Source organism: Lonchura striata, chromosome 22, assembly GCF_050655825.1.
Source record: "Lonchura striata isolate lonStrDom1 chromosome 22, ASM5065582v1, whole genome shotgun sequence".
Classification (NCBI taxonomy): domain Eukaryota; kingdom Metazoa; phylum Chordata; class Aves; order Passeriformes; family Estrildidae; genus Lonchura; species Lonchura striata.
In genome coordinates, this window is record NC_140724.1 from 1,876,102 (window position 1) to 1,898,958 (window position 22,857).

Consider the following 22,857-nt stretch of genomic DNA (forward strand, 5'->3'; position numbering starts at 1 on the left):
TTGTTTCCCCTCTCACCAGTGACTCCTTTTCTACTCCTGGAGCTTCAGCTGTGCCTGCCCCTCTGGCTCTATTACCTACTCACCATGAGAATGAAACCTTCTGTCTTTCACAGAACGAACTAAAATCTTGCATCTTGAATTCCAAGCTCCTAGTCATGTGTGTCATCCAGAGTTCACTAGAAATCTTGGTCTTGCTATTGGCTTCCTTGTTGCTTTCATTTCCCTTTCTAAAGGTGGTGTTGCAATAAATGTTTCATGTTATTTACCCAGCCCTGTTTCAGGCATGGCCTGCTCTGACAGGAGCAGGATTTTTTGTACAGGATTTTGACTCTCGGTATGAGTTTGCCAGGGCAGTCTCAGGTCCATCGTCCCATCATTTTGCTTTCCACTGCACAATTTCATCTTCATATACACTTTTGTCATTTTCAGTGTTAATGGTGTGAGACCTGTGACTTGGGATCATCTTTGTAGGAACAAACAACTTTTGGTACAACTATGGCTGTTCTATAGTTTTACATGCAGTGAGGCTGTGGCAAGTCAGATGGTCACCAGTTGTTCCTTATTCTGATGCTGTAATCTCAGAGGAAATCCACTGACTGTGAGGGGATGCCCATACTGGGGAGGCTGATTTAAAATGGAAGTGTTGTGAAAACACTGATGAATGTCAAGCTCTGAATCCTTTTTTTAAGAACCAGCTCAGTAGTTTTGTTCTGTGAGGAGCTGGAAGTTTGCAGCCTGTGAGCCCAGCTCGATTCTCCTGGCAGCCCAGCTCGATTCTCCTGGCAGAGGGGAGGGGAGGTTTCACTAACGCCCTGTAGCTGAAGAAGGGTAGGAGCTCAGTGCTGTGCTTCCTGCTGTGCAGGGAGAAAGAATTTTTGCCCAGCAAATAGCAATGTAATTAGTCTTCAATGGTGGTTATGTACAGACAGCTCCAGATGAGACACTGGGCTGTGCCACCCCTGACCTGAGCTGCTCTATCCCTTTCCCTGTGTCCCTGGTTCTCTGGAGCACACAGCATGGACTCATGTGGGGTCTGTGCTTGGAGTGGCCTGGCAATAACGGGGTTTGTCAGCATTGTTAGTTCCTCACTGCTTGTCTCTGACCACTCCTTCTGCCGCTCTTTGAGTCCTTTGACTTCCCTGCTGCAGGAAAAGCAGGTGTGTGGCATCTGTCTCCTGAGGTAGCTCCAGCCCACCCTTACCTCAGCCCTGTCCCCTCACACCTGCTGACATGGCCCCCCACGTCAGTGTCTGCTTCTGGTTGGGGCTGATTCTGCTCTGTGTTTTGGGCTTCTGGTCCTCCAAATATATTTGTCAACTCTATGCAATTTAACATTGATTTTACAATTATCATGTTGTATATTTAGCATAATCTATGTACTGCAGTTCTTGCAAATAACTGGTGTAGAGTGAGACTTGCCACATTGCTGTGGTTATCCTCACATGGGTTCTCTGGTTTTTGGAAATTGTGTGTTATTTTAGTTGGAAAGTTACTTGGATTTGCTGTTTCTGAATGTATGTTCTTCTGTCATCTGTTAAAGGAGAACGTGGTTATATTCAGGTGTGATAGTAATGTAAATAGTGTAGGTGAAACCAGGTATTTTTTTATTATGGTGTTACTATGTTAATTGGGTACAAGGAATAGTCATATTCACATTTTCTAGGTTCATGATTGGCTTTCCCTCTGTGAACTATTTTTTTTCTACCTGGTTTCACTATTATCTTCTGTTGTTTTACTGTCCCCTTACAGTAAGTGTTGTTTTCCTTTTTTCTCTTCATTGTTACCCATTTCTTAGAGACCAAACGAGAGGCTTAGCACACTCTCTGAGAGACCAAGAGAAGATGCAGTGCTGGAGGAAGCCCCGGTTAGTACATGCACCAATTAACACTTTTGGAACTCAGAGAATGTCACTATTTTTTGACCATTTCTTCCATTGATTCTTTAATTTATCTGATAAATCAGTTGTCATTTCTTTTAAACTCTTATCACTCTCATTACTGCTTCAATGCATATCTTATTGTACTGGATTTATTGCTTTATTTTATCCTAAAAGCAGTATTTCTAATCAACTTAAGAAGCAGAATCCTTTTTGCAGGGGGTAGTAATTGCTCTTTTGTGTCTCTGTTGATGGTGTTGTTGCATAAATCCCAGCTGCATGCAGCTTCTTCCTTTTATGTTTCTAAGAAATATTTTTCTCATCTTGGATTATCAAACCTCAGGGATATCTGAGAGAACAAGAAGTCCCTGTGGATGGTGTGTGCATCTCCAAATGCTCTAAATCCTCTCCTGTGGCTTTAATCTGGTGTTTCCTTTGCAGGTGCAGCAGCTTGTGCCATCCCTTCCAACACAGGTGCCCCACGACGTCAAGTTCCAGGTTGGGGATCTGGTTTGGTCCAAGGTGGGGACGTACCCGTGGTGGCCTTGCATGGTGTCGTGTGATCCACAGCTTGATGTGCATACCAAAATTAATACAAGAGGTAAGGGAGGAAGCTCTTTTCCAGAGTGTCAGGTGTCTGTAGCTGTTCCGTTATTAAAAATATCTTCATTCCAAACTGCCTTTGCCAGTGAATCCTGCTGTGTGTGTGCTGAACAGGACAGTCGGGACACGCACAGAACTAGTGCCTGGTACACGACTTCTGGCACTGAGGGAACAGGCTGGTGCACAGGTGTTTCTGCTTTTCTCAAATCATTGTGAGACTTCAGTGTGGGCAGGCTGTTCTGAGCTTCCATCTCAAACTGTTCTGGATCTGGCCTGTTGTATTTCTGCACTTGGGCCAGGTACCTTCACTTGCAGGAAGGAAGCACTGGGCAGGAAGAAAGCGTGAGCTGAACAGGCAGAGCAGTGTTGGCACAACTGCTGAGTGGTGTTTGCCCTTTCAGGTGCCCGGGAATACCACGTGCAGTTCTTCAGCAACCAGCCAGAGCGGGCCTGGGTGCATGAGAAGCGTGTCCGGGAGTACCAAGGGCACAAACAGTACGAGCAGTTACTGGCTGAGGCAGCCAAGCAAGCCAGCAACCACTCTGAGAAACAGAAGGTACAGGGGGCACTGGGGGGATCATCTCTGTAAGGGAGATGCTCTGGGGCAGGTCTGGAACTCTTCAGTGCTTTGCCCTGAGAAGGACTGGCTGCATCTCACCGGCAGGGAATTCAGTGTCCACATTCAGTGTCAAAAATACCCTGTAAACGGAGAGCAGACTGCAGTCTGCTGCCCGAGAGATGCAGAGACCCTCAGGGTTGTGTTTATGTGCTGTAGTGGCAAAATCTTCAGTGTAACCAACTGCTTGTCTCGTCCCTTAAGATTCGCAAGCCACGGCCGCAGAGGGAGCGAGCGCAGTGGGACATTGGCATTGCCCATGCCGAGAAGGCACTGAAAATGACCCGGGAAGAGAGGATAGAACAGTACACCTTCATTTACGTAGACCAAGAGCCAGAGGAGGTTTTGGCCAAAGCCAAAAAGACTGCTGCTTCCAAATCGGAGGCCAAGAAGAACCGGCGGCCGAAGGCGGCGCCGAGCTCGCAGCCGGAGCACGCCAACGTGGTGGCAGGCTCGTCGCCTTGCCACGGCGAGGCGCGGCGGCAGGGCCAGCGCCGGCAGTCCAGCCTGGAGGAGGAGGAGGCTCCGCCCGTGAAAATTGCCTGGAAAACAGCTGCAGCTAGGAAGTCCCTACCAGCTTCCATCACCATGCACAACCTGGATCTGCAGAAGTGTAACATGTCTCCGGTTGTTAAAATTGAACAGGTTTTTGCCCTTCAGAATGCTGCTGGGGATGGAAAACTCATCGATCAATTTGTTTATTCCACCAAGGTATGTGCTTGGTGCAGTGACCCCTCTTTTGCTCCTGAATTATCCCGAACCTGCCTTACTGGGGAGCTTGAACTGTGTCCACCAGGCATTCACCATCCATGTTCCTTTCATTGGAGATATTAACAGACAGATGTGATAATAGAATCTTTCAGTGCATTGAGCCCCATGTTCAGTGCAGCTCTGGCAGTAAATGCTTTGCTGGTGGCAGAGCAGCTCCCTACAAATGGCTGTATTTTTATTTGTGCCAAAAAATTAAATATATTAAATATTTACAGCTTCCTAGTTTAAATAATAAAAAAATCTTTAATAAAATCAGTGATTTTATGGGAAACAGATGACAAAACTGTTAATAATGTACTAAAAAGAAATAACTATATTTTGTGTAACAGACTTTTAAATTGAGTTCTGCGTCTGAGCTTCCTTCAGGTGCACAGCAGCTTCCCACAGTCAGTGTAAGGAAAAGGCTTAGGACTATTTCTCTGCCTCCTCCTTCTGCCTCTCTACCTGGAGAGTATTTATTTCATCCTAAGCCCTATAGAGAAGGTAATGTTTAGAAAAGTCACTGGAACAATTTTTCCTTGTCTGTAAGGGAAGATGGAAAGGCGTGGAAAGTTCTGCAGGGAAGCAGCTCCATAGTAGATGAATCCTGTCTGTGTGTTGGGTTGGAGAGCATTGATTGTTTCTGTTCTGAGATTCAGGGGCAGGTCTCTTACCTGGTAGCAGCACGCCTTTATAACAGGGGAAGACAATCTTTTATTTTTTTCTTTTCAAGGGAGTTGGTAACAAAACAGAAATAAGCGTCAAAGGACAAGAGAAACTTAATTCTTCATCAGCTCAGAGGAGTGAGAAAGCAGTGGTGCAAAACGCATCCTCTCCTGAGACAACTTCTGGGGCAGCAGGTAGGGAAATGCAGTCCTGGTCTGAACCTGAGCCTGCAGCGTGAGAACTCAAATATCAAGCCCAGCATTTTCTCATTACTTCAAAATTATTAACATCTTTCTGTTTACATAGTTATTGTAATGAGCATGGCTAATGTCACACATGGTGATCCAGCATACACAGCATGGCTGTGGGGTGGGATTGGTGGTTTGGCCTCTGAACTTTGTGTCTGTCACTTACAGCCTGAGTCAACATACTCAAGGGATGATGTCCTGTGTGGGACAATGGTTTAGGAGACAACCCAGTGGATGTGTGTTAGCAGGGAATTGCCATGGCTTTTGGTCCCAAATGGAAAATAGAAGAGCTGTCATGAAAGCAAAAATAGTCAGGAAGTGGCACATTTCAGTACAAATGTGTGAATCAAGATGAAGACTCCCTAGATTTGTTGTTCAGTTTTTACATGGCCTGTTAAAAAACAGGGATTTTTAAAAAACTGCTTCAACTAACTCCCATCAACCAAGTGAGGTAGTGCTTGCCTTCTGAAGCCATTTCAGGGGGTCCATCATAAAGCAGTGAGTTTTGAAATACCAGGTCTGAAGGAGAAGAACCATTGAAGCAAATAATGGAACTTGTGCCTGAAATGGGAAAATGTTGAATGAGCTATTTGAATCTCATAGTGTTGCCAAGTGTCACTTCTGCTTTGACCATACATCTATTAGATTATTTCTCCCTTTTCAAACATGAAATAGATGAGAACCAGAGTCAGAAATCTCAGTGGTCAGCATCCATGAGTCCTGTGCAAACACACATGAGGTTATGTCTGTGTGATGGTTTTAGGCAGCGTTATTTGATCTCCTGGTTTATGGAGCGTTTGGGACTGCAGCACACGGGCCAGCTGCTCTGGATTTCCTGCTGTGTGGGGGGATTCCCCTGCTGTTGACAGTGGTGGTTCTTTCCAGCTGTGGTTGCTGTGGCTACTTGAATTGCCTTGCAGCAGGAAAGGCGATCATCGTTCTGCTTCTCTCACCTGGCATCTAAAGGCTTCAGCTTCCCTATGGCTCCTCAGATATAGGGGGTGAGAATTCTGAGCCTCTCTTTTTTCATTTTCTTAGGCTTTTTGGATACGTAACACTCCACCTGCTAACACCCTGTAAGTGCCTGAGCTTACCTGCAGTGCACACTCCAGTCACTCTCAAAGCTATTTCCAAAGTCCAGTTATTGGTCCCCTCTTGTGGAACATAACTGCCAAGTCCTTTTTTCAAATGTAAGGTCAGTGGAACTTCAGAATCCCTTTACGGTAAAGTATTTCCCAGACGGACTCTGGGAGTCCTTTTTGATAACCTGCAGTTAGATACACAGAATTCAATAATGCTGAAAAGATAATTTCATTACTTGAAAACTGCTACTGCAAGAGCAGCCCTGAGAATCCCTGGTGCCTCTGGCCTGCACACGATGAACTAGGATTTATCTGCAGCAAGGTGGAGGGCTGGTCCTGAAACTTTGGATGAGAATATACCTGAAGATGGGATGGGAGCATTGTGAAGGTGATGACTGGATCCTTGAAGAGCAGGAAGAGGAGAAAGTGCCCGTTGCAGTGGTCAGTGTTGCTGTCAGCCAACGTTAGACACTGGTTCTGGAATTCTCTGATCCAGGGCTTGATCTTATCTCCTTGGCTTCAGCGGGGCAGCACAGGGAGAAAATCCATTCTTGCTTAAAGTAACTGTTGGTCACATCTGCTCAAATTCACCTGAAGCTGCTTCCGTAGCAAAGTGGCAAAATATGTTCCCCAGCTCTGATGTGGAGACCCACTGCTGCTGTGTGAGTTCCTCAAGGGATGGAACCTATTGGAACCAGAAGTTATACATGGACAGACATGATGGATGTTGACCGGAATCATTAATTTCTAAATTATTAATAAGTAATTGCTATTACTCATTAATTAATATGCTGTAAAAGTTTTTCCCCTTTAAGAAAAACAAATTTTTCCTCTCAGAAATCCAATTATTGTAACATGATAACTTTTCCAGCTGTATAGTTTAGTTACTGAGACATTCCCGAGCCATGCAGCCATAGGAAGAATTCTCATCCAATGTATCAAGAGTTGTTTTCATTTTTTTCTCTGAAGTCCTTTTGCAAGGCTGTCTTTCAGTCTGGTTCAAGCCCATGTGTGTCTCTAGATACTTCATCTTCTGACAAGATCAGGCAGGTTTACAGCTCCTAACAGTGCATCCATCTGACACAGTCAGCTCCCAAGAGTTTGTAGGTTTGTTTGGAAGAAAACAAAGTATTTCCCAGTTGTCTTCCATAGATGAAATCTCCCAGACTGAAAACCCAGAGTAATGCTTCCCAGCAGCTCATTGTAAATCCTCAGGTGCCAGTTTTGTCAGCTGCAAGTGTTGTGCTTGTTCCAGCAGCTGCCCGTGGTGTTGAGTGCCGTGTCCATGGTTCTCAATGTGCCTGTTTGGGAGGGGCTGGAGCACAGAAGGTCTGATTTTGTCAGCCTTAGTTGCCAAAACCCCAGTAGCTCCCTCTTCATCTGTTGAAATGTCACAATAACCTTTATTAATCTGAGTTTGTTTTCTATGGTAATACTTCTAAAAACTATTTTTTGACATTCATTAATGACGGTAACACATCATGGTTGATGCTTCTGTTTGTCCTGAGCTTTTCTTCACCTCAACACTTTCAGGTGAGCATTGAGGTCTGGTGTGGCTGTAGATGGTACAGGGTGGGACTGGCTGTAGTTATGTGACAGGCCATCACCCCACAGAGGGGACACATCGTGGCATTTTGGAGGGAATGCTGAAGCTGTGCTTTGTGTCTGAAATTTCTAGTTTGTTTTTATTCGAGGAGTTGGTTGTGGCTACCTTCCCAAAACACCAAAGATGGACTGTTTGGTTCAGAATTACCCAGGTGAAGACTATGCCCAAGGAGTGTGTTATGTATTATGGAAATCTGTTTGCCCTAATCCGAATTCTAGCCTTTTGTTCCAGTCTGTTACTTGTGTCTGTTTTCTGAAGCTGATCTGTCTCTGGAATCAGAATGTGTGTCTGCAGCCACAGCACCAGCTGGTCAATAGTTTGGAACTGAATTTAAAAATAAAACATTCAAAAGAGGACAAAGTCTTGGTTTCGTTCCTTTACCTCTTGGTTTGGTTTTGCACATCTTGGTGTGCCTCAGAAATACAAGGAATCATATAATGTAAACCTTTTTCCTTCTTCAGGTTCTGTAGAAAAGAAGCAACAGAGAAGATCGATTCGAACCCGCTCCGAGTCTGAGAAATCCACCGAAGTTGTGCCAAAGAAGAAGATCAAAAAGGAGCAGGTTGGCTTCCTCCATGTAGAGAGTTAAAATATATTGTATTCATAAATGTTGTGGCTTATATTGGTGCCTTTTTATTTTTCTCCATTTTTCCCCATCGGGTTTCGGTTTGGACTATCCTCCATGAAATCCCCCTGTCAATGCCATTGCTGTGACTCTGCTACTGGCATCTTCTCAGTATCAGTCAGGCTATGGAAGTGGGAACGCAGTGATGGATGACTCCTAATGAACCTGCCATGTTTCCTTTGAGATTTCTGTTCCGAGCAAAATGGGTTTGTTTCAGTGATTTCTCTTGGATGGAATTGCACCAGGTTCCTTCCTTTGGCTCTTGATTTAGCTGCTGGTTTGTGTTGAGGCTTTGTTTTTCAAATGAAGTTAGAGTGATTAATTTGACCACTTCTGAAAATGGACTTCAAGAATGATTTCACTTAAAGATGAATAGTCAGACTTTCATGCTGGCAGACATCAGCAAAAGAGTTCTGGGATACACCATTTTTTCCTGAAATAGTTCTAACGTGTACAGGGCATTCCTTTAATCTGGATGTCAGACAGACAAATGTTGTTGCTTTAAGAAAATTTTAATGATAAAAAATTTCTGCATGGAAATGAGTAGGAGAGTGCAGTGGATGGACAGATGCTACAACCTGCATACACTTCAAATAAGTTTGTCAAAGTTGTTGGTTCTTCTCCTTGCGTGGTTGATTTTTCCCGCCTCAAGGGCCTCTGTCTGAAAGCTGAGAATTTTATATAAATGTTTCATAGTTTAGGTTTTTCCAGTGAGAATTTTTAAAGAGTCAGGATGAAGATTTATATGGGAAGGGGAAAAAATATTTTTATCTCTTTAATTTATTCTTTGCCCTTTTTGCTTTGTTTTGCACTTCTTCACTTCAGAGACTGAAAGTGAACTCAGTTGCTTTTTTGGTTTTTTTTTCCTTATTTTTCCTTTGATGCTGCAGCATTTCTGCACTGTTGTGCAGCAGAGGAGTGCTCCAGCTCGAGGCAATTTCATGCTGAAATTTTAAAGCAATTTAAGTGTTGGGTGTGTGACACCTGATGTGGTCCGTGGAGCCTCTTGGCACGAGCTGTCGCAGCCTCCCCCTTTCAAAAGAGTTGCTTTATGTTTGTAAAGGTTTCTTAACAAAGGTATAAGAACCAACAAGATGAACTTCATGGATGCCAGGTAGCTTCATGTGCTTCTCTTACCTGGCTGACTCAGTTTGTGGACGTTAATTAAAGTGCTTTTCTCAGGAGAAGTATCTGACTAAAGTGAAACCCAGGGGGACTGTAATGTGCAAAACCTTGAATGTATTAAGTTAAATTTTTAAAAAGAAAACTTACTAACTTCTTAAAATTATGCAACAATATTTGTTTCCCAAAGTCAAGTTTTGATTCCCCAGTTAGTCTGCAACAACTTGGTATAAAATTATAACTGGAACAAGTACAATTAATGGGAAAAACAAAAATGTTGATGCTACTGTTACAGTGAATAGTGGAGAAATAAAAGTGATTGTTTAGATTTTATATTTGTATTACAAAATGTATCCTATACAAATCCTTCTACTGTATGTTTTTACTTATTGTACAACAAAATAAAATATTTTTTAAAAAAATTATAGAATAATCCTTAAATATTTACTAAATGTGTTTCTCCATGCATATGTAACCACATTGCATAGAAATAACTTGTAATTCTTGAAAACAGGATTTTAGACAACAGCTTTCTTCTGTAAATATTATCCAGTCACCAAATTCCCACATCTTCCATGTGTGTTGGCAGAACAGTTCCTAAACTTCTCCATAGGGTCAAGGACTGGAGGTGCTTTTGCAAGATTGTAAACTTGTCCATTTGTGTGCTGGAGCCTGTGCCCCGGAGTTCCAGCTGTGTAGAGCCCTGCACCACGGCACCCGGGCGGGCCCGTGCAGAGCTCTAGACGGAGGAAGGGCTGCAGGAGCTGCAGGGAGCGCCGAGTGGCCCCGCATTGTGCCTCGCTAGCCCAGTGCCAGCCCTGCCAGGGTGCTCACACAGCTGTGGGGTTTGCACAGCACCAGGGGTGGCTGCCCTAGGGCCCCCGCTCCTGCCTGCTGGACACGGATACAGCGCTCCTGTCACCTTCCTGCCCCAAGGGACAGAGGAAGGACCTGGCTAGTGGCCCGTGGCTGCCAGGCCTACGGGCACCAGCGTAGGCAGGAGTGGATCCAGCGGGATGTGGAGGCTTGGGCTGAGGAGGGGATGCAGCTCCCACCTGAATTCTAACCCCTTGAATTGACCTGTTTGCTTTTTGGTATTAGGGAGAAATTTTCCTCTGGTGTTAACTGTGGATTTTCCTTTCAAACAGGTCGAAGCTGTCCCACTGGCAGCAGTGAAGACGGGGTTGCAGAAAGGTGAGTGACAGGTGAAAATTAACTCGACTGACCTTGGTGGCTCCTGGCCCTTGGGCAGCAGCTTTGTTCCATGTGAGCCACAATGTTGGTGCTCTGTAGGGCCGAGCTCGACTTCGCTGTGGCCAGGCTGTTTGGGGTTCTGGTCCTTGTGCATTGCTGGAGGAAGGATGGTGTTTGTTCATGTGCTGTAAGCCCCTAAGGCCTTCTGGGCATTTCTTAAAAGTCTCTGCTTAGCCAAAGTTAAAGGTGGATGATGAAGAGGAAATCTCCTCAGGATTTGTCCTCTCTTAGAGACAATTTATTGCCTTCTTCCACTGTGTCACCGTGTTAAAAAGTTTGTCAAAAGCTCTGCCTAAGCTGGTTTTCAGTTAATTTTCAGGGAGAATTCAACTAGTAACAAAACTGCAAACTGAAAATTAAGACAGATAATAGAATCCAAGCTCTCATCTTTCTTTTCTTTACTAAACTTAAGTAAAAAGTTGAGAACATGTATTAAACTAATTTTAGCATGTTGTGTTAAGGTGCCAGTGAGATTTCAGACTCCTGTAAACCCTTAAAGAAGAGAAGTCGTGCCTCCACGGACATGGAACTGACCAGCTCAGCCTACAGGGACACATCTGACTCTGATTCCAGAGGACTTAATGATTTGCAGGTAAAGGTGTATTGGTTCTCACAGGAACCTGAACAAGCTTTTCAAGAGGCTTTTCAGTTGATTATTGCTAAATATGTGAGCACTATTTTCTACAAATTTTGAGTCTTTTATTATCTGAAAACATAAGACCTAGTCTGTTTACTTCTAATCCCTCCACTGGTTTGTTATAAAAATACAATGTTTGCTTACAAATTTTTCTGTTACTTTGTCTGGCAAAGCATTGGTTTAGATCATGGTTTGCTCTGTGAAAGATTTGAAATTCTTGGGGAACTGGGAGATGGTGCTGTATCTGGTGTAACTCCAAAGAGTGTCTGGAAAAGTAAGAGAGCTCTTTATGGTGTTTGGCTTGTACAGGTGAAATATATCAAGAAGGCAGCACTTGTGTCATCCCAGTGAAATTCAGCACACTTCCAGGACCTTTGTGTCTCTTGACCTATCAAATGGTCTTTTGATCAACAGTGACAGAAATATTTTTGCCAATGTGGTTGTGGTTTGGCGTTGTCTGGTTTGAGAGCCGTGGGTTTTTCCTCTTTGTAGGGCAGTTTTGGGAAGCGTTCAGACAGCCCCTCGGCCACTGCTGATGCCGATGCCTCAGATGTGCAGTCAGTGGACTCCAGCTTATCCAGGAGAGGAACTGGAACAAGTAAAAAAGACACTGTTTGTCAGGTAACTGGTGATACTGGGAAGTGATGGATACTAAATATATATCCCCTATTTCTCTTAGTTCTCTTAAATTGACCTCTCAGATAAAATATCAATATTTTTAGGAGTTTTTACGCTCTGGAAATGATTCATGTTAAATGATTCCAAAGCCCTCCTGCAGGCCAGAAAGCTCAGCAGCTGGAAGGTGATGTGTAAGTCATACCTGCCAGCATCAATAGAAAAAGTAGATGCCATTTTCTGTTCCATTTGAAGATTCCAGATGGTTGGTCAGGATTGGACAGAGTAAGAATTTTTCAGTATTTTGAAAAAAAAATCCTGGGATGGTCTGTGCATTTCGCTGGTCAGTAGTAACAAACCTGAAGAGCAAGAGCAGCTTGTTCCCTGAGACATGGAGGAGTGCAGGTGGATGCTGTGGTGCCTCTGTCTGTCCTGGCTCGCACTGTTACCCCAGAGCAAAGTGCAGGGGAGTGCTGGGATTGTCCTCAGCCTGAGACTTGCCAGGTTCAGTTCTCCTGCCTTACCCTAATTCTGAAGCAATTCCAGGCAGTTCCTATAGTTAGCATCTGGCAGTCCCTGGCATGTCAGGGTGCCCTGTCCCTGCTGAGCCCTCTGCCCCTTGCAGATCTGTGAGAGCTCCGGCGAGTCGCTGCTGGCCTGCGAGGGCGAGTGCTGCAGCATGTTCCACCTGGAGTGTCTTGGCCTGAAGGCCGTGCCTGAGGAAAAGTTCATCTGCACCGAGTGTAAGAACGGTGAGTGTGTTCCTGTGCCTGGAAAACTGGGAGGGATTTTCCCCTTTGCTCAGGCGTCACATTCTGGTCAGGGCAAGCCAAGATGGTGCTTTCAAGGGTTTGTGAGCAAGTTTGGGTTATTCTGCTGCTTTTTTAACTTCTGAGACCAGATGCTCATTTTCCATTTAGCAAGTGCCTTTTAAGAAAAATAATGAACTGCTTAGGGTTTTACTTGGAATAAGAGATTTTTATGTGAGCGGCTACTCCAATGTTATTGTAGATCACAGTAACCACTGTTGGATGGGAAGGATCCTGTATTGCTCACAGTCTGTTGGCTTCAGAATTTGTTTGGACAATATCTATACATCAGAGTTGGCTTTTACAGTCGGCATTCCTTATTCCTTCTCTTCCAAGGAGAGCACACGTGCTTTTCCTGCAAGCTGCCCGGCAAGGACGTGAAGCGCTGCTCTGTCAGCACCTGCGGGAAGTTCTACCATGAGGCCTGCGTGCGCAAGTTTGCCACGGCCCTGTTCGAGTCCCGGGGCTTCCGCTGCCCGCAGCACTGCTGCACCGCCTGCTCCATGGACAAGGACATGCACAAAGCCAGCAAAGGTGAGGGCAGCAGCTCCGAGCAGGGAGGAGGCTCAGCTGCATCATGACAGGGACGCTTCATCCAGTTCCAGTGTGTAAGACAGCGAGGAACGAGGGTTTCCTCCTCGCTGAGGTCGTCAGCTGAAATAGCTCATGGGGGTGAAGAGCTGGCAGCGTGACACTGGGGTATACCTGGATCCACACACTTGGTCAGCTCTTGGTGCTGGGTCTAATGGAAGCCAAGGGTTCACAGCACGAGACCAAGGAATATTGGTTTTTAAAGACTGTTTGTAGTGGCCTTGTGAACAATTATTTTTCAAGAAATAACATCCTTTTATAAATGAACCAAAATGTTTAAAGCAAACAAATTGCCCCTAGACTGATGGAAGTTTTGCTTAACAATTTTAAAGTGAAAGTTAAGGGGTAATGTCTGTAAAACTTCCTTTAGAAAAGAGATGTAGCTCTTTCCTTTTTTTGTACCCAGTACTGCCATTGCAATAGAGGCAGCCTTGCCTTTGCCTGTGGGGAGCTGTGCCCTGTGCTGACCTGAGCACTGGTTGTCCTCAGTGGTGTTTCCCACCGCAGTGGTGCTAGCCCCGGGTGACGGTGCCTCTGCTGTGTTTCCTGAGCAGGTCGCATGGCGAGATGTCTGCGGTGCCCCGTGGCCTATCACTCTGGAGACGGCTGCATCGCTGCAGGAAGCTTGTTTGTGTCATCCCACATCCTCATCTGTAGTAACCATTCCAAAAGGACTCACTCCTCATCAGCTGTAAATGTAGGCTTTTGTTTCGTTTGTGCAAGAGGTGAGACACTTGGTTTTTCCCTGTTTTATAGTTCCGTTGTCATTTGTGCAGTTTAGTGATAAAAATAGTGTTTCATGAGTAACTCCTCTAGGGCTTGCTGGGGTTAAATGCTGCCTGGGATTTTTTATGTAATTTAATTTTATTTTATTTTGATCAGCAGTTCTCATGAGATTCCACTTGCTGTGTTGGTCCATAACATTTGATAGCCAGAAGCAGCACTAGGCACTCAGGCCCACTTGTTCTGCCAGTAGGAAAAGCAGATCCCAATTCCCCCCAGTCCAGCCTTTTCATGCTGAGAATGGCTGCTGTGTTGTTAATCACTGTATTAAGCAGAAGGGGATTCTTTCACTGCTACAAACTTAAAACTGTCTTAAGTTTTAGTGCTAAAAAGTGGGATTTACTTATGAACTAGAATAACTCAATTTGTAACTGTCATCACATTTGAGAACTTTGAAAGAAAACATTTAGCAGTACTGTATGAGCAGGTTTCATGCTGAACTTTTCCATGTGTCAAAGTTCCTTTTTTTTCTTTTTATTTTTAACTTTTTCCCCACTTGTTACTTTTATGGTTCTTCATTCACCAGGGTTCTGCCAGAGAGCAGCTTAAAAAAATGTTGGTGCAGCAATTGCTTTGCTCTCAAGATTCAAAGGTGCCATTATTCTGTTGGAATAATATTAATGTGTACCTTCTACAGAATGCCAGCAGTTTATATTGGATATGTTCTCTGCAGCAGTTTTGAGAGTCACTAATAGGGAAATGAAAGTGAGCTGGATCCTGAAGTTACTTGTTTTCATTTATGTTCATTCAGGTAGAAGTTTAGTTTGGCTTGACTTTGCAAGAGCAGAGGAATAATTACACATCTCAGAATGACAAGAAATTAAAAAGGAATTTTTCATGCTATTTTTTTTCTTCCACTTTACATTTGTTTAGTAATTCTCTTTATATGTGAATCTGGCTCCATCAGAGATGAAACTGCACAAGTCTGTATTTTCTCCTGGCAATCTAAATAACCTCTTGTGCCCTGGCAGATGGAATTCCCTGTCCTGTGTATTCCCCAGATCTTAATTAGGAGAACTTGAACAGTTACAAACCATTGCCACTGCCTGAATCCTCCGTGTCTTAGAGCAGCTCTGTACTCGTTCCTCTAGAGCATTCTTGTGGGGCTTGTGTCCACCAGGCCTGGCTGGAATCAGGAGCCAGAGAGCTGAGGACAGTACCTGGGGCAGGAGGACTGAGCCACCTGCTCAGAAAGAAATGGGGAACTGAATGCTTCAGAAATCCTTGGACATCTCTGTGAGAATGGTGATTTAATTAGTGGTAGTTGCTATCAGAAGCAGACACTGTGTTCAGATGCAGTTAATGAAGTGAGAAATGTAGATGAGAGACAATCTGTAAGATATACAAACTTGCTTACAGTGAGGTACTTGAAATACAAGATATTTAGAGACCTCTTATTCACCACTGTGCAATAACCCTCCAGTCAGCATGGTACAGTTCACCTCATTGCATGTGCAGGTTCCCTTGTTCCAGGAATCCTCCCAACGATGCGTGTCCAGGTGGGCTGACCCCAGTCTTCTTACAGCAGTGCTTTAGCACCATCCAAGAGCTTCTCTCCTGCCCTCAGCTGTGTGTCCCTCAGGGGAAGAACTGGGGGCTCTCTTGGTAGCTGATCTTTACTGTTTCTTTGGGGCTCAGTTGCTCTGCTCTTGCCATGAGTTACTGGCCAAGCTCTTCTGCTCCTCAGCTCTGGATTCTCAGCAGGGCTGCCAGGCTCTTTGGGGTAACAAGGAAAAGCTCTTCTTGGTGCAGGACAGAGAATGGCAAAGGCCTGGAATGGAGTTCTGTAGGGAACTGAGTTGGACTGTTCTGGAGCAGCCCTGGGAGGGCTGGGTGGGGGAGCTTCACCTCCACAGCCTAGGGCAGAACTTCCATCTGTGCTTCCCCTGTGGTGCCTTACAGGACACTGACCTCCTCGCTTTCCAGCACACTTACAGAGGCAAAACACTTCCATAGGCAAGATCTCAGGGTGAGACTTGTAGGGAGGGAACGGTGAGTTCTCATTCCCAACGTCTGTTCCATCTGTAGCCCCAGCTCAGAGCAGGGCCCAGCTGCAGTGACCATCACCCCAGGTCTGCAGAGAAGCTTCCTTTTGCCCTGTGGGAAGGAGAGAGGATCCCATGGATTCAAACTTTGTTGCTTTTCTTGTGCTTGTCTGTAAATGCACAAATGAAGGGTAAAAAACCAATTGAAATTCCACTTAGAAGCAGCTTATTTCATTGCAAGATTTTCCAGTTAAGTTTGAGTCTCTCCAGCACAACCTCTTTGTTAGCACAGAATCTTTGTCAGACTTTCTTTTTTCTTCATTTTTATCCTTTTTTCATTCCCACATAACGCATTAGAGGTGTTCATTGGATTTATTTGGTTTTTCCTTCATGGAATCATGGGTAGTTTCATTGCAACTCATCTCTTTCTGTTTGTTTCGTATAGGGCTGGTAGTGCAGGACCATTCAGACCCCCTGTTCAGTTCCTATGCCTATAAGTCCCACTACCTACTGAATGAGTCAAATCGTGCTGAGTTGATGAAATTACCTATGATTCCTCCTCCTTCGTCAGCTTCCAAAAAGAAATGTGAGAAAGGTAACCAAAATAGTTTCTTTCTCTTTAATTTACTTTCGCTTTTTCTATTTTTTCTCTCTAAATCAATGGAGAAATGTCTGCTTGTCCCCGACACTGACTGCTTTCAGTGACCTTCACTCATGGTTTTTGTGAGCCTGTGTTCATGTTGTTGGCAATTTTTAATTTTTTTTTTTTTAATTATAAAAGGGCTTAAAATAATTGCTGTCACTAAATTCTCCTTGGAAGAGATTTGGTCACTCTCTATCTGGCCTGGGCTGTTCCAGGTTCAGGGAGCTGTTTGCACAGCAATGTGAAGAGGAGGCAGATGGATCTCGATATTGTCGCAGTTCAGTATTTACCTGGATGATGTAAAACCACTTCTTAAACTGATAGGAAGCAGAGGGGGATGTGCTGCTTCAACCTTGGGCAGGTCCTGAGGGGAGAAGAGGGCACTTGGGGCTGCACAGGGGTGGGTGCCGTGTCCTTGTGGAGGGTGCCAGAGCAGGAGGGCAGGGAGGTTTGGCCTGAGTGTGTCCCCACGAGTCCCCGGGCCTCGTGTCCCCCTCCACCACTGAGCCAGAGTGCCCCACGCCTGTCCCCTCCCGTGGGGATGGGTCCTTGCCACAGCTGGGCTCAGGGACCCCGCAGGGACCCCGCAGCTCCGGACAGGGCCACCTCCTGCTGCCGAGGGGGCTGAGCTCTCCAGACCCCGTGGGGCAGTTCCTGCTGCCTGTGTGCAATGCTCAGCTGTAGTATTTCGTTCCCCACAGAAATTTGGTTCCTCGGGAGCGTTCAGAGCCGGTGCCCCATTTCCCAGCCCCAGTTAGGTCACTGTCAGCATTGTGAGATCAATGGCTTGCAGTAGTCCTGTAATTCCTGAAAACAAGAATTATTTTGAGCCCTGTGCTTAGCTTGAGCTATATCTGCCTAATGCATCCCGAGAGCAATGTTGGGTTTTTTCTTGCTTAGCATTGACAGTTTTATGTTTGATTTTGTTTGATTTTTGCATCTCTTGGCATTTTCTCATCTTGGATAATGTTTCAGTAATTTGTCTGTATTTCCTCTGAAATGACATTTGAAAAAAATACTTCAAAAATTTCATTATGGGTTTGGGAGCTCTGGAGGATCCATGTGACTGGATTTTACTGGATTTAGCAGAGGAAATACAGTGTTGGTCATGCAACTGTTGGTCATGCAACTGAATTGTTTAAGGAATGCTTATTGTAACATGCAATGATCAATTAATGCAATGATACTTTGGGAAGTCTATAGGTGAACAAGATTTTCTGATAAAGGTTTAAAGTGACTATTCACACTTCTTTTGATACTGTGATTGAAAATTGGTTTGAATACTCTCAAGTCTCTCCCAGATTTTCCATCTGGGAGACAAAATCTTGTTGATTTTTAAATATATATAAATATAAGAACCTATATATATATATTTTATATACCTACATGTATAAAATATTTCAGTATGTGTAATGTATCAAGTCATCTTACATGAACAGCTTTGCTGAGGGTGGCTTAGAGATGTACTGTGGCTCTCCACATGTAACACATCGTGCAAAATGTGAGCCAGCCAAAATAACTTTTAGCCAAATTAGTAAACTTCAGAAATTCATGTGAACCCCAGTGATGAGGTCCTCTCTGTGCACCAGGACTTTTTGGGATGGGGACAACTCATGTGTGTCTCATTCTGCTTTATGTACTGGGCTCATCCTGATAAACTTGTGGTGTAAACACACTTACTACAACTCTTTTTCCTGTCCTTGCAGCAGAAAAGTATTGATCAACCTATAGGCTGTGGGGTTGGTGCTCGCTAATGATTGCTGGGGATTCAGTCAGAGCAATGTTGATTGAAAAGGAAAAGGATTCTTTAAAAATGTGGAGTTTTGTGGTTGCTTTGGCCACCACCAGAGCACTAAAAGCTGGTACCACCGTTCCCAGCTGTAGTGCTTCCTTTGGGAATGGTGCTCCTCCTGCCAGCTCACCTCGTGTTTGAGTCCTCAGCTGTTTTTTTGTCTGATGCAGTTAAGGATCCCAGCTGAGATTTAGCCCTGCACAGTTCTTTTTAACCAACATTGTTAAGTTTGACTCGATCCCTTTCTTTTGCCATTTTTCTATGGGGCAGTGGGAATCTGGAGTGGATGGTTTTAAATGAATGTCAGTTGCTGTGCACGGGGGGAGCAAATCCTGACTTCTACAAACCAAGCAGGGCTTCTTTGTTTCAAGGTGGCAAACTGTTGTGCTGTGAGTCGTGCCCAGCTTCCTTCCACCCTGAGTGTCTCAGCATAGAAATGCCTGAGGGATGCTGGAATTGCAATGACTGTAAAGCTGGCAAGAAGCTGCGGTACAAGCAGATCGTTTGGGTCAAGCTTGGGAATTACAGGCAAGTTCACCTTTTGGGGGTTCTAATGCTTTGGAGGTTTTAATGTACTCTGGAATTGCAGGAAGATAAAGCATCTCAGTCATCGTGAGCAAGAATTAGAAATGCAATAATTCCTCTGCTTGGGGTCAGAGGTGGATGTCACCCTTGAAATGCAATGCTCCTGCTTGTCCCAGGCAGTGATGGACTCCGGAGTGCACACACCTCTGCTCTGCAGAGCATGATCAGAATGTGGGAAAGCAGGGGCTGGCAGAGCCCCTCTGTCCTTGCTGGTGTTTGCTTTAGTCAGCTGCAGCAATACAGCTGTTTGCAGGTGATCCTGGAATCCCACTCTCAGGCCACGGATATTCTTAGAAGGCTTCCCCAAAATTTGGAGTAAGAACATTGCTTGTGTTTTGCATGGAACTTCCCAGGCATTGCCAGCAGGAGCCTTGGCTGCATGAAGGAGGAATTAATTTCCTTAAGAGAGGAGAACTGGCTTTTATTTCTCAATCCCATTAAGGAAACTGGGAAGCTCTGTTCAGGAAACTTACATTCTTCTTTTCTCTCCTACTCTGCAGGTGGTGGCCAGCAGAGATCTGCAATCCCAGGTCTGTGCCTCTCAACATACAGGGCCTCAAACATGATATCGGGGACTTCCCAGTATTTTTCTTTGGTTCACATGACTACTATTGGGTACACCAGGGCAGAGTTTTCCCTTATGTTGAAGGAGATAAAAGCTTTGCTGAGGGGCAAACTAGTATTAACAAGACCTTCAAGAAAGGTAAAATCAAACAAAGTTTATAGTGGTTTATGACAAAAATTCCACGTGTTTGTGTCTCCATCACCACTTAACCTGCATGGGAATATTATGTGACTAGTGTTCTGTGTTCACCTGAAATCCAAGCATTGTGTTGATCTCTTGACTGCAGATAAAAATGTGTTTAAGTGCCTACTCATTGTGTGTTGTTGTGGGCCAGTTCAGTGCTTTCACAAATGGGGTAATGTTAAGATGGCTCTTGGGCTCAGCTGCATGGGATCATTGTTCGATATCTTGGTACCTGCTGAAAGTACCTGATGATAAATTCATGATAAATTGCAATAACTAATTTTTAGCTTGTCTTTTTGTCAATAGAGTTCTGTTCCTAGTCTTAAAAAAAATTTAAATAGATACATGTACATGTACATATTTAATTAGCAGCAGCTGGGGCTGATTGCTTTCTATTCTGAATTCCTTGCACAGCACTTGAAGAAGCAGCAAAGCGTTTCCAGGAACTGAAAGCACAAAGAGAAAGCAAAGAGGCATTGGAAATTGAAAGGAATTCAAGGAAGCCTCCGCCCTATAAACACATTAAAGTGAGTTGGCCTCTTTCTATTTTATTTTTATTCTGTGCGTGAGGAAGTTGCCCTGTGCATGAGTAAGGATGCCTAGAGAAGGTGTGGCTGCCCACTCCCTGGCAGTGTCCAAGGATGGGTTGGGTGGGGATCACAGCACCCTGGTCCCATGAAAGTGTCCCTGCCCATGGTCCTTCCAACTCACACTGTTCCGTGATTCTAAGTTGTGTACTTATACCAAGGTGTTCAGCAGTGGAAACCTAAAGAAATCCACGTAAATAATTTTGCTGTTCTTTTCACTAATCTCGTGTTGTGGTTAACAGTACCGTAGGACACAGAATAAAACAACTTGGCCTTTTCATGTCAGCTGTTGACTCTGTTCCCAGTGCATCGCCTTCATCCGCTGCTCTGCCCTTTGTTCCCCAGTCCAACAAGGTGATCGGGAAGGTGCAGATCCAGGTGGCCGACCTGTCGGAGATCCCGCGCTGTAACTGCAAGCCTTCGGACGAGAACCCCTGCGGGCTGGAGTCGGAGTGCCTCAACAGGATGCTGCAGTACGAGTGCCACCCGCAGGTGTGCCCAGCCGGGGAGCGCTGCCAGAACCAGTGCTTCACCAAGAGGCTCTACCCCGACGCCGAGATCATCAAAACCGAGCGCCGCGGCTGGGGCCTCCGCACCAAGAGGAGCATCAAAAAGGTGCAGAGAGCCAGGGCAGGGCTGTGACAGCCACCGGAGTGGGTCTGGGTGAGGGCATTGTGCTCTGCACCTCCAGAGAGTGAGCTGTGTTTTAACCCCCCAGCGGCTGTCCAGCTGCTCAGAGCAATGCCCAGTGCCTTGGTGGCCTTGTATCGAGGTGTCGGTCACATCCCAGCTCTTTTGATTTTCCTTAGAAAACACTAAGGCCTGAAGGGCTGCTTTTAGACATGGGATTTAGCCATTAGTTTTATTAAATTCAGAACTTTTTGAATCTGTGTTTCGTGAAAACTGAGTGACTGCAAATGTTCTGAGCTTATTGACTACTAAAGTCCTAATAAAAGTGAAGTATACTGTAACAGTTCTGTTTCCTGGGGAGTCAGTGAACACTGTCACATTGTCCTTCTTGAAAGAAAGCAGGAAGGTTGAAAGGGTTTTATAGACCTGACAACTGTCTTGTCTACTGAATGCAGGAACAGGACTGCCTTTTATTCTTCCTGAGTGTATTGCTAGGACAGCAATTACCTGATGCATGTATTCACACTGTGCCTACCAGACCAGTAAAGTGTAACACTTTTTCTGATGATCTGAGTCTTTTTTATAGGAAATGCTTTTTTCTGTGCTGCTTCCCTTTATGATTCTGGTTAGGATGCACAGATTTCTTACTTTTGTTCTCTTTTTGTTCTTTGTTCAGGGTGAATTTGTGAATGAATATGTTGGGGAGCTGATAGACGAGGAGGAGTGCCGGCTGCGGATCAAACGTGCTCACGAGAACAGTGTCACCAATTTTTATATGCTAACTGTAACCAAGGTGAATATCGTGTCTTGTTTGATAGCAAATGTCACTCAGCAGGAGGAAACCTCTTTGCTTTGTAAGTACTAAGTATATCTTTGTCTTTTTCCTTGAAGGACCGAATAATAGATGCTGGCCCGAAGGGGAACTATTCTCGTTTTATGAATCATAGTTGTAACCCAAACTGTGAAACACAGAAATGGACAGTGAATGGTGACATCAGAGTTGGACTGTTTGCTCTTTGTGACATTCCTGCAGGTAAAAGGATGGCACTATTTGGCATGCTTGCTTTTGTCTTGCAGTGGTCAAGTTCCTCACTTAGAATCGTGTTTTTTTTTCTTTGGAGTGATTAATACCAGTGAATTGTTTAGGAACTTTGTCATTCATTGGAGTGGAGATGTTACTTAAGGTTCCAGTTTTAGCAGGGGTCTCATGGTAACAGATGCTAATGAAATGCTGTTGTCACAGACCTGTCTTCCCTCAGTGTCCATGTGAGTTAATTGTTTTTCTTTAAATTTCAGGAATGGAATTAACATTCAATTACAACCTGGATTGCCTGGGCAATGGCAGGACCGAGTGTCACTGCGGAGCAGAAAACTGCAGCGGCTTCCTGGGAGTGCGTCCCAAGGTACATGGGTGGAACTGGAGCTTCTCCTCCCAAATCCAGAGACTCTGTAGGACAAAGAGGCTTTTGATTTATTTCACTCTTTAGCCTAATACTTTCTACCCTTGGAAGTCTCCAAAGATTCTATAGTCTGCCCTGCCATGCTGTTGGTGTCTGGTGGGAAGTTAATTCAGAAACATTTGAATGAGCACTTCTGGCTTTTAGAGCTTAAAAACTATTTTAAATTTATCTCATTTAAGAAGAAGTCATGTAAATAATAACCCAAAATTTACTTGAATGCTGTGGGTTTATAAGTTGACTCTGTGTTGTGATTTTCTCCTTCTTAGACAGCATTTGCAACGGCAAATGAAGAGAAGGTGAAAAATGCAAAACTAAAGCAGAAGAAACGGAAAATAAAAACAGAACAGAAGCAGATGCATGAAGATAACTGTTTCCAGTGTGGAGATGGGGGAGAGCTGGTCATGTGTGATAAGAAGGACTGTCCCAAAGCATACCACCTCCTATGCCTTAACCTGACTCAACCACCTTTTGGTAAGAACAGTGTCTCCTCCTGCTCAGCTTTTCCTTCCTGCTACAAGATCATCTTGGAGATGAAATGCAGCAT

At 44.6% G+C, this 22,857-nt stretch overlaps 1 protein-coding gene across 5 annotated transcripts in view; it reads left to right on the forward strand.

The window, feature by feature from the left end:
• The window catches only part of NSD3 (nuclear receptor binding SET domain protein 3), a 36,095-nt gene that overhangs the window by 7,399 nt on the left and 5,839 nt on the right, over positions 1-22,857 (forward strand). For 3 of the 5 annotated variants that reach the window (XM_021535879.4, XM_085559121.1, XM_085559122.1), the window contains exons 3-23: positions 1,796-1,864; positions 2,318-2,477; positions 2,881-3,035; positions 3,300-3,806; positions 4,579-4,705; positions 7,909-8,009; positions 10,343-10,388; positions 10,910-11,040; positions 11,578-11,706; positions 12,326-12,452; positions 12,846-13,043; positions 13,655-13,825; positions 16,314-16,463; positions 18,675-18,831; positions 19,389-19,591; positions 20,051-20,163; positions 20,569-20,838; positions 21,530-21,646; positions 21,745-21,886; positions 22,150-22,256; positions 22,580-22,784. In XM_021535879.4, the coding sequence (XP_021391554.1) occupies positions 1,796-1,864; positions 2,318-2,477; positions 2,881-3,035; positions 3,300-3,806; positions 4,579-4,705; positions 7,909-8,009; positions 10,343-10,388; positions 10,910-11,040; positions 11,578-11,706; positions 12,326-12,452; positions 12,846-13,043; positions 13,655-13,825; positions 16,314-16,463; positions 18,675-18,831; positions 19,389-19,591; positions 20,051-20,163; positions 20,569-20,838; positions 21,530-21,646; positions 21,745-21,886; positions 22,150-22,256; positions 22,580-22,784 (3,385 nt within the window). The remainder of the gene's footprint in view (positions 1-1,795; positions 1,865-2,317; positions 2,478-2,880; positions 3,036-3,299; positions 3,807-4,578; positions 4,706-7,908; positions 8,010-10,342; positions 10,389-10,909; positions 11,041-11,577; positions 11,707-12,325; positions 12,453-12,845; positions 13,044-13,654; positions 13,826-16,313; positions 16,464-18,674; positions 18,832-19,388; positions 19,592-20,050; positions 20,164-20,568; positions 20,839-21,529; positions 21,647-21,744; positions 21,887-22,149; positions 22,257-22,579; positions 22,785-22,857) is intronic. The other 2 variants (XM_077789260.2, XM_085559123.1) reach the window with 2 other exon arrangements.